This window comes from Clarias gariepinus, chromosome 13 (assembly GCF_024256425.1).
Source record: "Clarias gariepinus isolate MV-2021 ecotype Netherlands chromosome 13, CGAR_prim_01v2, whole genome shotgun sequence".
Lineage (NCBI taxonomy): Eukaryota > Metazoa > Chordata > Actinopteri > Siluriformes > Clariidae > Clarias > Clarias gariepinus.
This window is the reverse complement of record NC_071112.1, coordinates 24,011,893-24,028,227: the sequence shown is the minus strand read 5'-3', so window position 1 is coordinate 24,028,227 and position 16,335 is coordinate 24,011,893. Positions and strand designations below refer to the sequence as shown.

General features: G+C 40.7%; 1 protein-coding gene across 1 annotated transcript; it reads right to left on the bottom strand.

Annotated features, from left to right (window-relative positions):
- Window positions 1-9,651: 9,651 nt before the first annotated feature.
- On the bottom strand, window positions 9,652-15,496 carry zbtb42 (zinc finger and BTB domain containing 42). The gene is made up of 2 exons (XM_053509306.1): window positions 15,302-15,496; window positions 9,652-14,210 (listed from the first exon to the last, which is right to left on the bottom strand). Exon 2 carries the CDS (start codon window positions 14,194-14,196, stop codon window positions 12,661-12,663), a length of 1,536 nt encoding a protein of 511 aa, XP_053365281.1. The 5' UTR covers window positions 14,197-14,210; window positions 15,302-15,496; the 3' UTR covers window positions 9,652-12,660.
- Between the last annotated feature and the right edge of the window lie 839 nt (window positions 15,497-16,335).

The following is a 16,335-nucleotide window of genomic DNA, read 5'->3' as shown; positions in this document are numbered from 1 at the left end:
TTCAGATTTGGTCGCTTAAAAAATGAGAAGCTTCTCATTGCATCAGTTGTAGGGTTAAAATAATTGTTGAAGCATATTAATGATGGAGTGATTATTCAAACAAAGGCTCAAATTAGTTTAAATCCAGACTGCTAAGGTAACTTTGGATGCAAAAACAGATTAGGTGTTTAGCTTTGATACACAATAAATCTTCTGGTAGTTCACGGGTTAATTCAATGACATTTGCAAGGTGGTTCATAGTGTTAGGAACCATTAAGCACAATCTTCAACGAGCAGAATTGACTATAAAGAACACATCGACATACTGTACTGTAGGTGCTACCGAGTTGTTGATTAAAAATCGGTCTGAGATCTAAAAGTCTGTTTGGCCTCAGATTTTAAAAAGCATCCTTTAGCTGGAACAGTGCCTGCGGCTGTGTTGCTGTGTGAGTCACACTCGCTTGGGCAGCATGGTTCCTTGTGGTTGGCACTAGTTGGTGTCTGCAGACAGACGCTGATTTTCAGGCGGAGGAGCAGCTGGTACAAGCGTCGAGGCGTCAGTGTGGCCAGAAAGTCAGTAATGATAGAATGTCCTGCTACAGATAAAGACCTTAAGGCATGTTATTCTCATTCGTAAACTGCTAGCGTTTTCGAGTCAGACAAGTTAAACATGGCCCTTACAGAAAAGTTACACGAATCACATGGCCCAAGGAGATTTTTTAGACACTTTACATGGAATGTTTAACACGTCGACTTCATGTTGTTGTTGTTGTTGTTGTTTTTAAAATCTAAGTTATTAATATTTACATCTGAGTTTTACATTTGATTTACTATTTTTCAATGACGATTTATTTTCACATGATTTTTACCCAACGGATTAATTTTTTACATGAAATATTTTTTTGCAAAATAAATTATCAGGTCCTGTTTAAGTGGAAGGAGGGGATGTTGGCACACCAGTGGATTAATGAGGTCTTGTATTCATCTAGAAAAGATTCGCTATTGCATAAAGGGATCCTCTCAGGAATTTTATGATGTCTGGCAACCATTAATAAGCTACTTTGAAAAATATACATAGAAGCAGATAAATTGGATCTGTAATAAAAAAAAAGATTTCCTTGTTAGTTTCTTTTTTTTAACTGTTCTTTTATTTGATGTGTAATTTATTTATTTATATTTTTGCCCTATTTATTCTTTTGCTGACTGGCTGTTTTTTGTTAATGAGGTGGGGGAGCGAAATGGGGTATAAGGAAAAAATAGTGTACCATGTACTATATGTACAGTATATATATATAACTTGTGTATATTTCTAATAAAAAAGACTTTGATAAAAATAAATAAATCAATAAATAGTTCAGATAGTTTTAACATTTTAACATTTACTAAATTACAGATGTGACTCATTTACAGATGTGGCACAATTAATTTATTTTTACATGTTACATTTTAACATGGAGGACCTAGGGATTTATTTATTTATTTATTTATTTACTACAACCATGTCGTCTGTTTCCATGTATAAGTATTATTTAATATCATTTGAAATCGTAAATTTTTTTCTTTATGACATGTGATTACAGAGAAGTGCCACACATGTAGCCTTATAAAGGGTATAACTGAATTTCTCACCCATCATCTATCAATAAACCTTGGCAGTTTTAGCCAGATCCGACCACATACTGTAGCTGTCCATCAAACATGTTTTTTGATCAAGTACACATCAAAACACACTGGAATATATATTTATGTATATGCAATATAAATCCATTTTTTTTGGTTATATGCACTGAAAATATCTTAATTGAAATAATAATTAAAAAAAATATATAGTGTGGAAATACTTCTTTGTCCTTATTGCATTTTGTCCGATCAAAATTAGGTAACATACTAGTGATAAGGAAATCGACTCACTCTTTCTTTTTTCGAATCTTATTAATTATTAGTTAAAATTAGTTATAAATTATAACGTTGGGGTTTACTTCTGAGCTATGATTACTGTCTGTGTGGAGTTGTTCATGTTCTTTCTGTGGGTTTCTTCCCATCTGCTAAACATATGTCAGTAGGTTGACTGGCGACTAAATTGTCCCTAGGTGTGCGTGTGTGTGTGTGTGTGTGCGTGCGTGCATGTGTGTGCGTGCATGTGTGTGTGTATGTGTGTGTGTGTGGTGCCCTGGTGGCAGCTTTGGATAAGCTCAGGATCCCTAAGAAGAAAATAAGAACAAGAAATATGTTAATTCTAAAAAATCTTTTGATTGTCCAGAATAACAGAACACAATCATGAGAGATAAAAACTTCCTTTTTTTTCCTCTATATAATCCCCTGCTACACTTATGCACTTGCCAGTGTTTTTACTAGTGCTTGGATACCATCAGAGTAAAAAGTTACGCCGGAGGCATGTATGATTCATTTCTGAAACACTAGCCTCCCAGGATCTCCTTTAATGGCCCAAACATGTGGAAATGGCTAAGCACTATTTCAGCACTGTACCGGGGATGTGACAATAACTCCTAGCTGAGGTCCAATAATGCACAAGTGGTATTTGAGAATGATTGTATGCACAGTTTACACAGACAGATGTGTATCTTCCACAAGTTGATGACAAGGTATCCTTCGATTTTTACGGATCAGGTGTGTGTTCCACTCGCTAAATGTTTACAGAAATAACTGCAGTGGGCTCAGAGCCACCTTACCCTGGGTTCTTATTCACCGATGGACGGCCTTCTTTAAACCATTTGCACTATTCACTCATTACTGTACCACGCATCAGTAAATCTCAACCAGTTTTACACCTGCCTAAGAAATTTCATCCCAGTCCCAGTTTGACTTGAACACCCTTCTTTGGAGGTTTAATAGGAAAGACTTGTGTGGAAAGAGAAACCCTTTACCACTTAAGAAAGTGTCACAGAGAGTGGGTTTTAAACTAACAAGCCTCAATTTGCCAGCACAGTACAGTACATACAACTTGTGCGGGAATCGCGAACTGCAACCTAAAACTGCGGAGAATTGAAGTGAAGGCAATTAGCCCGTGCGGTACTGTCCGGTATGCAGGCTCCCTTTCCCCCCCTTTATGTACTGTATATGGCGATGTTCCAGTTCAGTTGCTAGCCCTTTTGTGGAAGCTACGCTGCAGCTGTTGGGGCTTTCATCACAGCCTCTGTGTTTTACTCAAAAAGGTCACACTCGTCACTTCCGCGACGGCTCCTCTTACCCTGTGCGGCATGCCATGGAGCCCTTAAGGCCCCGGGCCGCCTCACCGACTGCTGGATGGACTTAAGTCCATGCATGTGGCTTTGGATCCACTAGTTAATCACGGGGTGACCAGCTGTGCCCAGAGAAACAGAGAGAAAGGGAGAGGCACGTCTGCCCCAGTGATGTGTATACTATAAATATGGGTTAGTTAAAGAAGTGACAGCTGTGCACTTCTCAACCTTCTGCTCGCACGAGGTCAGAACACAAGGCAGACACGCACTGATGTCATAGATGTTCACTTGAAGGTTGACGGAAAAACAAACCTTCACTTACTATTTTTGTGTATTTTCATGGCGGAACACAATGCTACCGTATGAAAATGAATGAAATGAATGATGAAAAAATGAAGAATTAAAAAAGTCTACACTTTTCGATTGTGAGCTCAGGTTACTCACTGTGTCTTTACATTGTCTCTCCGTCTCCATATGGATTTCATCAGTTTCCTTCGACCTTACTAAGAAAAATAGCCCTTAGATGTGGACGCATGTGTAAATATGTCTAATATGTCTGCATGGTCCGCGTGTGATGGCCTGGTGTCCCATCCCTGGTCTATTCTTGCCCCTGGGATAGGCTCATGATCCACAGCATGATCTGACAAACTGATGGCTGGACATAATTAAGGCACTCGCTCACCAATTCATTTTCAGTGATCAAGTGTCATAAATATGTCGGGCCATCAATTTCTATTGGTTCATCAGGTTCCATTGAAGTGATTTATTGATTCGGGATGTCTGGCAGTAATCTCGCCTGGGTGTGGCAAGTCAAATTTGACAAAAATCGTCTACACAGGTCCAATGAAATCTTTGTATAATAATAACATTTAGCTGATGATCTCTAATATATATGGGTTAAATACATTTTCACAGCACTGTACACTTAACAAAAGTTATGATCACTGTGGGAAAGTTACTTTGTAAGTTCAACCATATGTTTGACCTCCAAATGAATATGTCTCCAATGCCAATCTATTGCAGCACACACTACAGGCACTTCGTGAACACCAATTAGCCTCATGTGCATGTCTTTGGACTGTGGGAGGAAACCGAGTATCTGAAGGAAACCCACCAGCACGGAGAGAACCTGCAAACTTCATGCACACAGAGGCAGGAACCAAACCCGGACCCTGGTGGTGCAAGGCAACAGGGCTAACCAGTGCTAAAGCTGATCAGCTTTAATGTAATCGATGATATTATGAGTTCATGTTAAAGCCCACGTACTGTACTTGGATCTGTAGATCGAATATTAGGAGATGAAATGTTCTCTTATATTTACCACTTCAGGGCTGTTATTACAGCAGTGAAATAATGAACTAATCCTAATAGTAAAAATATTCACTCTAATTAATATCTATTGGTGCAGGTGTTCGTTTACATTGAGCAAGTAGCTTATTAATAGTTTAATAGCTTAAGTAGATTATTAAATCCAGCACATAGCTGTTTATAACGCCCACAGTTTGACGCCGTTAAAACGTGTGGGTCATAATCTGGCACATAACTGCTCATAACTTCCCTTCTACCTAACATTTTTATTTCACTGATGGCATTTTCATAGTGTACGTCCCATTTGTCTGGAGTAAGCCATTATAACTCATACTGTGGTGTTAGTGTATAGAGGATTGTGCCAGCTTGTAGATGCATTATGGTCATTTCTGTGTCTTCTGTGTATACATAATAAACTATCCCGTTGATTGGCCCTTAAGTGACGCATATAGCCACGCCCACCTCTGGGCAAAGGGGCTAAATGAGTTAATAAAGTGTTAGATGCTGTGACGTAATCTGGCTGGACAGACATACAGACATGCAGACATACAGTCAGAAAACTTGCCGAGACTGGCTTCGAGTAACGTAAAGATATCATTGAAAGAGTGAATTCTGACTAATGTAGAGACAAAACTATACTTTTATTTATATAGATTAAAACTCAAATAACATAGGAGTGATACTAAATTACATAATAAAGTTACCACCATATATATAAATAACCCTATCTATAAGCAAAATTTTTAAAATAAAGAAAGTTAAAATGAATCAATTCAACAAGTTATTTAAAGCACACATACTGGAATTTATGACATCATTCTTTATCAGGATATATTTAATAAAATTAATAAGCATTGGAGATTATACATTACTATCTTATTATACAGTAATTCTATAATACATGATATAGTATATAATTACACATTACTATATAATCTGAATAATCAATATTATAATTGAATTCATTTGCAATAATTGGGTATGCCCTGGATTTTATAACCTTGATGTATAGAAGGATGATGAGTTTTATAGAAATGACTCGTATTTGTTAATGTAGGTTAAAAAAAAAAGAAAGCAAGAAAAAAGATGTGACAGCATGCCTAGGCTTTGACAGTGTGCGGGTCACTTTCCTGCATGCACTCTTGTTTGCAGCTCAGAGTGTGTGCGTGCGTGTGTGTGTGTGTGTGTGTGTGTGCGTGTGTGTGTGTGTGCACGTCTGTGCATGTTTAGGAGCATCGCTTCTTTTCAAGTGTGACCACCTGTCTTTTGTTGTGAGGTAAATAAATAAATAAATGTGGCCAGGCACCAGCTGTCCCTGGCAGTGCGTTCAGAGGTCAAGGGCTCCTACCGCTGGCCTCACGAGGTGAAGATGTCCAAGTTTTCAACTTCGCTTTCCCTTCCAAAGACTTCCCACTGCCCAGGGAATACATGCAAATGGGCCAGCTCTGGTTAAATGGAAATTACATGAGCGTTTTTGATCAGTGAGGGCAAAAACACAACTAATTAAGTCAAAGCGATGCGAGATAAGCCTTGAATACATAAACAACGTAAGTCTTTGGAAGTCTCTGCTTTTCGTTTAAAGTGAAGATGAATATCTGTGAAGGCGATCGTTGACTGAGGTCATTTGTACGGGTTAGGTGAGTTGAGACGTAATGTTAGATTGGAGGTTCTCGAACATTTCCTTTACAGCCCCTTTAATCGTGAAAGAAATCAATGATTAAAATATTGGGCTCATCATTTCAATGCAAATCAGCATGGTTGCCTTACTCTATATGTTCATGATTGAGGGTTCGAATCTCACCTCCAATCTGTGTGTGTGGAGTTTGCATGTTTTCCCTGTGTTTTGTGGGTAGGTGTGTGAGTGTGTGGGCTTGTGCCATACCCCAAAATGGGTGTCGCCTTGTGCATCATGTACCTGTCTATAATACCTTAATGAAAACAATTAGGAGTCAAGGGTAGGTTAGTGGTTAAGGCATTGCACAATAGTTCGGAAGGTTCCATGTTCAAATCCCACGACCACCTAGTTACCACTTTTTTGCCCCTGAGCAAGACGCCCAACTCTCAACTGCTCACATGTATAACAAGAAAAAGTAAATGCCTAAATGTATGTATGTGAATTACAGACCTGAATAACCAACGCCCAGTGGAATTACACAATTCAGATTATACTTAGGAAGAAATTATTAAAATCTGAAATGTTGAACCTTCAACTTCATGGGAGATATCTTCATTCATTCATTCATTCATTCATTCATTCAGCTTCTATACTGTTTATCCTTCAGGGACAAGGCAGGGTAGTCCCTAGACAGGATTCCAATCTAATGCAGGAGCACACACACACTACGGGCAAATTGGGAGGACCAATTAGCCTAGTCTGTATGTCTTTGGACTGTAGGAGGAGACCAGAGTTACCAAGGGGAAATGCACCAAGCATGGGGAGAACGTGCACACACGACTCCACACACACAAATCGAACCCAGGAGGTTCGAGGCCGTAGTGCTAACTGCTCCAACTCTGTGCCGCCTTCACAGGAGGTTATGTGGTTAATAGTGAACGTAAGAGCATGTCCAAACCCAATATGATGAGAACTCAAAGGATTGGGACTAAACTTCCATTTATCCAAAGGAAACCACTTGTTATTGATGCTAATCATAAAAAAAAAAAATGGCATGGACATATTCACCGACTCAAACTGTGAAAAAGTGGCTCTGGGATCATGAGGAAACATTGCACTCGTAAATATTCGAGTGCTTGCCCGGCCATTGTATCATCATCTTCCTACACTGAGGCCATTTTATTCTTTATATCTAAGGAGACAATATCATTGATGGTATGTGATATTTGGCGTTTACAGTAACCTTGATGACATTGAGTTGTTATTTTAACCACTGTCACAGAACAATGCATGTCATAAGAACAAAAGTCAATTTCACGAGTTGTGATAGTCTTTTAATCTAATTAACCTTTATATATAAAAATATATTTGTAGAAGAGTTACAACTAGACTAAATCAGCTTAGGCGACCTCTTGCGCCATCTTTGAGGTTCTTTACAAGACCTTCCCAGTGCTCCAACACCCTTATTTACAGTCCAGCAACAAAGCGCTACATAGTCAGGTGCTGCTGTGGGTTGGCCACATCACACTGCTTTCCACTGAGAACACAGGAACCACAGAGAATAATAAGGAGGCCAATACTACTACTACTATCTGAAGACAAAGGCGTCAGTGGGATAAGGCCGGGGATGCTGGGAAAGGGAGGGGAGGGGGGTGTTTGTGTGTGTTTGGAAAGTTTGTGTGCTCTTCATGGGGGGCAGGGCTGTGGGAATCGCATATCTATGCCACTGGATTTCTTTAGATGTGCAGCCAAAGAATAATTAGGAGCCCACTTACTGAAAAATGACCACTCGGTTTTCAAATTAGACACGCATTTCCCTCTCCCTCGGTCCTTCTGTTTGTTAAAATGCAAATGATCCGGGAAGTTTTTTTTTTTTTTTTTACTGAAGAATTCCTCATTATGCTCAGTACGATGTGAGTCGCTCCCTCCGTAGCTCATATCAATAGCGAATGTGAAATCATTTTCACTCTTTCAAAGAATAAAATCAAATATGCACATGCAGAAATAATAGTTCATGAATCAAAGAAATCATACATCTAGCTGTGTCTAAAATAAGAGCTTAGGTGCAAAAATGAATGGAGTTTTATATTGTACTATACTAGTGACGATGCTCTCAACAACACTCACTCACCCTCCGTCACAGTGGTAACTGCTATGCCGCTGTGCCACCCTCTCCACAACACACCAATTTATTTTAAGTTATGCGTCCTATTTTAGCCTTTTTTGAAGCAAATCAATGCTAATTCCATTCCTACATGGTTTGGATGAAGTAGTAATCCATAACAACGATTTTTGTAAATCCATTAAAAAAATGAGTTCTACCTATTTTGCTTTAATTTCCTGGACAAAACCTGCTTTGGCGCTCCCATCTAACCTTACACATTTTACAATTTATTATCTTCCCTATTAAGTATTACTAGTAGCCAAATTAAGTAATTGGCAGGGTGGCCTCGCACCTCCAGGACTGATGGTTCGATTCACGCCTCAGATCAATGTGCACGGAGTTTACTCCGGGTATACTACTCCGGTTTGCTTAAACAGTCAAAAGACAAGCAGATTAGGTTAATTGGAATTTCCAAAGTGCCTGTTTTTGTGTCTCCCCTGTGATGGATTGGCACCTTGTCCACGGTGTACCCTGCCTCGTGCCCCAAGTCTCCTTTAAAGGGCAACAGACTCCCAAAAATCCTGTCCAGGATAAACAAGATAGAAGATGAATGAAGGAAGTCAGGGGTTTTAAAAGTCTGGGTAATAGAGACAATGTTCCAAATACATACACAGGTAAAAGGAGACAACATATAGGTGAAAGAGACGAGGACAACAACATTGAACATATCGCCAGCCGGACAAACACAGACACTTGACAGCACACAGACTAACGTATTTGAGCTGATTAGTCTTGTGTCCTTTTGAGACATCCTTTTTCTATGTACGCATAAACATTTTGAGATTTATATCTGAACGTTATAGTTATAAGCATGCTTGTAGGTGTGTGTGTTTTTAAATATCCATAAAAAGGCGCTTTTTTATATAAGGGGTAATAAAAAAATTTGTCCTTGGTTCCTTAAAAACTATTCTTTGATCGTTCTGTTCTTTGAATTTTACTTGGACAACGTAACATGCCATGTAACGTCATCGACATTGTACGTCATTGTAAATTATAATGTACTAAAACCTTACCAGCTACTACGGTTTCTAATTTTCCTCCACAGGCATGAAAGGAGGAGGCTTTTGTCGATGGAGGAAGGAACAGATCAGGACTCACTGTGTTGTCTGTATACAGAAGCACTTTAACTCTTAAACAGCTGATGTTATTTATAAACAGAAACAGGGAGATACTCCTCGACTTTAAGTCCTTGAAAAGACACCCAGGGGACAAGCCTTCCTCAGTGAGTTGTGCTTAATAAAACAGATGTTAAAAATAATAATAAAAAAAATTATCATTTGGAATAGGTTAATATTTTGATGTTGAACGGTACAGTAAAGTGCAACAGTAACAAGAGGAAGACAGACATTTCAACTTGGAAATAACTTAAACACACGCAGTTATCACATAAAATTCTCTATTTAATCTCTACAGAATTGAAATAAAGTCCTAGCTCAGGATTGTCACTTTTTCCACAGCACACACACGGGTACACGTCAAAAGCGGCAAATAAAAAGCACAAACAAATTTGTAACATAATAGCGTTAATCAGTCAAAACAAACAAACAAAAAAAAAGAAAATCCAACAAATGTTTTTTTTTTTTAAATAAAACAGATTGTCACCTACATCCACTAGAGCACTAACATCAACGCATCTGTTTCCTATAAAATATATGTTTCTTATAAAAAAAATTATATTAAATCTAATGGCACTTCTACAAAGTCTAGTAAAAATGTTCTCCGTTTAGTAGCGTATTTCATTACTTAAGTCGAACTCAGTAAAATATTTGCACGAGAAAGAAATCAATAAATAATTCTTATGATTATACAGTTTCACAGTCTGAACCTTAGAAGACAATATTCCAGTATTAATCTTTACATACACACTGCTTTTGTTGAAGCAAAACATAATTGTGCCTTATTATTTGTGCGGCTTGATTTCTCAATGCACAGCTTAAAGAATCATCACTGGTGCTTGCGTTACACATGATTATGCTCCTGCTGGTCATACATGATAGTTCAAAACTGCCTGGAGCCTGATCACATGACTGCATCTGAGCAGGAAGTTGCTTCAAGTATGATGCACCTGTTTCCTCGATTCACTACCCACAGCCTAATATTATATCATATTTCATGATATTTTAATACCTAAAGCGCTCGTATCGTATCTTTAATTTCAACATGAAAATCAAATACACATTATGTTGAGTTGTTGTTGTTTTTTTGCAATAAGTAACAGCTTGTGCAGAATGAATAATTACAGGCCCACAATAATGCCCAATAATGAATTTGCTGTTGGATTAATGTGTGTCAACAAGGCACATACTGTGTAGATCAAGTTGATGCATATTACTTCAACATATTAACCTCGGTGGAGTCAGAATCTAATCAACACGTACATTTCAAATGAAAGCACCTACGTCTCATCAGTATTAGCTGCGTGAAAGAGACCTCCCAGTTCTACCTAGTCACATGGTTACAACATTCTCAGGAAAATGTTCAGAAGTTGCTCATAAGTAAGTTCCAGTGTTCCACACAAGACCTTTAAACATACGCAGATCTTGAACTTAAAAGGAATTCGAATATGCGTTTTAAACAGCTGCCCGCCCCGACAAATGATGTGCGAAGAAGACGAAATAGTTTTGTAGTCTAATCAGTTAGAAATACACGTTTCTCCTCACATCTTTTTTTTCTTTTCAGGAAATATTACTCTAAATAGCTCTGGTGAAAAGAAAAAAGAAAGAAAAACGTCTTTGTAACACATAAACAGTATTTGTAACACTTCTAGTAGTTTCGCGACGTGTTACACGTTAAATAAATACCTGGGATTATGTTTTTTCTTTCCTTTCCTTTTTTTTTTCAAATTGCAGGACTTTTATAAAAAGGTTCAGCTATTGCAAGTCTCAGTGACCTTGTGCTTCTAAAATCTGCTACATCTGTCACAGCATTATCGCATTACAGGCTTTAAATCACACCAACAAAACAAGGGAAGACTTCAACTTCAAAAGTCAAGAGATTTGAGAAATTCCAGATGTTGTCAAGAAAACAAAGATAAATAAAATGCATATTTACAATAAATATACAGTTAGAAATAGCAGCCTACAGAATATCAGTGTTGTATGTACAGTCTATGTATGCACAAAGCAAGTGCGTCTTAGCATTTCTGGAGTCGACTCTTAACAAAAAGTGATTTAAAAATGGCTTATCTACACAAGTTACAGTGAAATGATAAACCGATAAACAGCAACTGATTTTTCTTTTTTTTTTTTTTAAACAATCGATCCATTCGGTGTAGCCCGAAACAGTACCCAGTAGACATATTAGGAATTAACACAGCTGTTTATACTTCAGATGCTGACAGTAAAACCTGAACCAACAGAACTAATAAATAATTCTAATCAAGTTTTCTCAGGAAACAAAAAACAAAAAAGAAACAGGATTACGTGGACTTTTAGTGCCTCTTGTTGTTATAATTTAACCAGTGTGCATTAACTTAAACAACTAACTCGAAAACGTTAAGTAGGATGAAAGGATAAAGTTTAGGAAAAAAGAATAAACAACATTCTAACATTCATGTTCAATTAGAATTGGTGTCGGTTGTTAGTGTTTCCAGTTAAATAGATTAATAAAGACCCGCCTAAATGAACACTAGCTAGTTAATAAAAGGGGGTTATTTACGTTCGATCCAAAGGTCCCATTTCACCTCATTCAACTTCTCAAGAACAACAACTACAACAAAAAGACTTATTTCATTTTATATCTTGCAGAAGAAAACTGTAATATTTGTAATAAAGGTAGTAGATGTCCTTGCAAATTGCCTGTGCACTAATTTTAACTTCTGAAACTGTTTCCAATTTAAGAGGAAACACACGACCCTGTTTCCACAGAAGCAATAAAAAAAAAAATTAGAAAAAAAAGGCAAATTACCAACTTCTCTGTCATTCCATATACAGCACCAGGACTTTAACCTGAACCTTTTTTTTTTACCTGGACATTATTAAGCCATTATTAAATTAATTTGCACATATAATTTAACCCAATATTCAATTGCTCATTTCCATAAAGTAAAAACTTATACTATTGTCAACATGACATAACATAAAAAAAAAAAATCATATTTATCACTTAATTTCAGAAGACGCTGCCAGTGACTGACCAAGTGCATCAAAAACCTTCACTTCACACTTCTCCACTGGGTGGAGGAACTCTAATCGGACCTTAAGTCCTTAATTCTGCATTAAAATACAGCGAAATACTGAATACCAATTTTAAGTTGTGACATATCTACAGCAGGTCGAGTGCATAGTGACCAAAAACCACCGTGGCTTTAGGTTTAGAGCAAGACTCCCCTTTAAGCTTAAATACTTTACACATGTGGATCAGATACAGCCTTTGGGAGTAGAAAAGGAGTGTGCTTATCCAATAGAGAGGGTCTTGACGAGGGCGCAGTGGAACTTGCGGATATGGCGGTACAGGTCTCCTGACTGTGTGAAGCGGCGATCGCACCACTTGCAGGCGTGAGGTTTCTCTCGTGTGTGCACCACGGCGTGCCTGCTCAGGTTGTGCGAGTACTGGAAGCTCTTGCCGCACGTAGCACATGTGTAGGGCTTCTCGCCCGAGTGTGTGCGTTCATGCCGCTTTAATGTGTACGCACATGAGAAGGTCTTGCCACACTGAGCACAGGTGGGCACCGAGGCGTCGGGTGAGAGCTTGGTGCGCGCGCCCTCCCGCTCACGGAAGTGCGCGCTCAGGTGCGGCTGCAGGGCATGTGGTGATGGGAATGCCTTGTTGCATAGTGGGCACACACAGACTGGAACAGTGCTTGTTGGTGGTAGAAGTGCGGTGATGTCTGTGGAAGTTAGATCGTCGTCGTCCTCTTCCTCCTCACTGTGTATTTCACCTCTAACTCGAGCCTCCTCGCTCCCTTCTCGGCTGTGTTCCCGTTGGGCCACTAAAATCCCCACCCTTCCTCCCATCCGCTCCTCCTCGTCATCAGCATCCAACCCCACCACGTCGTCTTCTTCATCCTCCATCATCAGGTGCTCCTCCGGGGGCAGCAGAGTGCCATTTTTGCCCCGAAAGAGGGCATCGAACCCTGTCATGGGCACACTATTCCCAAAGCTGGCACCCCCACCCTCCTCCTTCACTGACAGCGTGCCGTGTTTGTCTCGAGCGTGCATCTCTATGCCCTGCTGCTGCCTGTCGAGGGCCAGCTGTCCCACATCTCTGCCCGACAGCGCCTTCAAAGACAGGTCCAGCGCACTGTCCGTGTCATCGGCCGCCCGGGACCTTTGGGACGCACCGCTGACGTCCACATTCGTTTTTCCAGCTGTTCGCACACGGGCCTCGGCCTCGGCTGACACATAATTGACACCTACAAGGTCCGGAGACCCACGGAGGTGACCGTTAGCCTTCTGCCTTGCCAGTGCTGGCCTATCACAATCTGTGATGTCATCCATGTCCATGTCATCTGCCATTTGGCCTCTCAGGGGGATTTTGCTGGGCTCTGTCTCCCTGTCAGGCACGCTGTCCCTGTCCAGGCAGCTCAAACTCACACTGTCAACAAGTTTCTCATCCAGGCAGGACAGCTCCTTTTCTTTCAGTCTTCCCTTGCACACTTTGACAATGTCATACATATGCAGGTAGCTGGCAGCGGCCAGCACGTCCTCCACCGGAAGTGTACTGAACTCGAGTTTGCCCTCGTACATGAACTCGAGGAGCAAGCTGAACGCCGGCGCCGTCACAATGTCGCTGTTCAGTCGAACCACGTCGTGGGTGTCGAGCTGGTCCCGGTAGAAAAGATGGAAGTACATGCTGCACGAGGCCAGCACGGCCCGGTGCGCACGGAACCGTGCCGCGCCGACCAGCACGGTGCAGTCGCACAGGAAACCCTGGTGACGCTGCTGACTAAGGCGCTGCAGCAAGTGGCGGCTGTGGTCTGGGAACTCCATGCTTCTCTCATAACCTGGCAGAGAGAACAGGAAAAACCGGATGTTGAATAAACAGGGCGAGGCGTTCAAATAGAGGCGACAAAACAGGCTTAGCAAAGTGTTAGGACCTGAGACCACTAGGACGAGTTAAAGCACAAGAGATTTAACATGCACAAACAGAACTGTTTTTTTTTTTACAACAACAATAACAATAATCACTTTCTTTTTAAGTTTTTAATTAAAACTTTCCATAACGCAGAACATTAAGATAAGAACGCAGATACGCTTCTACACACAGACGTTTTGGTGAGTTCTGTATCAGAACAGTTTTGTTTCCAGATAAGTGAATAAATCAGAGAGCCGTACCTTCCCGACGGCGCTCGTGACAACAAGCCGCGTTCGATCGGAGCGCAACGCGCGCGCCGCTCGTGCGCAGAAGCTCGCGAGGAAGGAAGGAAGGAAGGAAGGAACGCGCTCGCGCTTCCACGTACGTCCGAGCAGAAGAGACGAGCGAGTGCGTGAACCGGTGGCCTCGCGCGCGCTAATTATCCCGCAAGCTGTGGAGTCAGCTGCTCTGACATCAGCGCGCGCAAACGCTACCTCCAGCTGCGCGCGCGCTCACGCCATATGTTACCCTATTTTAAAAAAAAAAAACATGGTTCATATACTAAACTGTGTGTATGTGTGTGTGTGTGTGTGTGTGTGTGTGTGCACTGATAACTTTGCGCGAAAGTAATAACACCCTACACCCCCCGCGCCCCCCCCTCCCAATGCACTGGCTCTTTAGAGATCAACTTTATTTATTTATTTACAAACAAAAGTTTGTCGCATTATTAACACTAATTGTATTTATTATTATTTGAAAAAAACTATCATTACTGCATTAACTTTTCGTCACGTGCGATAAAATGCTCCAGGACGCTCCATAAAATTCTCCATTTGGCAAAGTCGCACAGCTCTGCACACTGGCTCAGTGTGTGTGTGTGTGTGTGTGTGAGCCTTTAACGCCGGAGCAAGTCGACAACTGCACTGCGCGAAGGTGGTGAACGAGGTAACACTAACACACTCTCACGCGCACACACACACACACAACTTTCCCTCCCGTCCCGTTTTCCCGAATACTTACAGAAATGTCGACGCTTCTCTTCTCTGGCTTCCTCAGTTGTTCTGTCGTCTTTTCATGATGTGTGTCCAGATGTCGGCGTCTCTCGGTGCTCCTTTCTCGACTTCTCGGTTGTTCAGTCTCTCTCTCTCTCTCTCTCTCTCAGGTCGCTAAACGCTGCAATCTCGCGATAACGAGAGCGAGCAGCATTGTGCTGTGTTTCTGCTTCACCTCACACCGCGGCAGCAAGTCTCCGAGCGCACTTCCCCTCACACAGCTGTGCCAAATGTGTCCCTTTAATCATCATTCAGTTTAACACACCCTCGGATATCAGATTCAGTTCGGAATTTTGGATGATTTCCACACCTACCAATGCACTCTTAAAAAAAAAAAAAAAAAATCCTGTCATTGAAGTCATAACCTTTTCACAAAAGATTCCTTTTATCTGTGTTTGAGAGTTTTTGATCAAATTTGATTGTATTTTTTGTACACGTCCCTTAGAGTAATAGTCAAGGTCATGACACTAAAGCTTGTATAAATTTGACATTACTTCATTTCCACAGTCTCAGGGATTCCTGATATACCCTGGATACCCTCAGTGTCCGCTTTATCACAAAATGTCAATGAATCAAAAAAGTGTGGTACAAGCACACTGCAGAAAAACATACTGCTACTGTAGCATCAGTTAAAAGGATCATTTTTTATTATTTTTGGGGGGTTTGCATAGCACTGTGGCCTTGCACTTTCAAGGTCGAGGGTTCGAGTCCCGCCTCGGGGTCTCTGTGCGTTAGGTTTGCATGTTCTCCCTATGCTCGGTGGGTTTCCTCAATAAATCACTTTCCCACGTAGAGCACTTTAACAAAACTGAGTGGCAACTCGAAGGAATCCAAGAGTCTCGAAGTAAGAGCAGTCTCTTTCTCGATACCCCGGTTTCCTCCAATAGTCCAAAGACATGCAGATTGGCGTTCCCAAATTGCCAGTTTTGTGTGTGCATATGCAAGTTGGATTGGCACCAGGGTCCAGGATGTAACCTGCCTTGTGTCCAAAGTCTCCTGGGA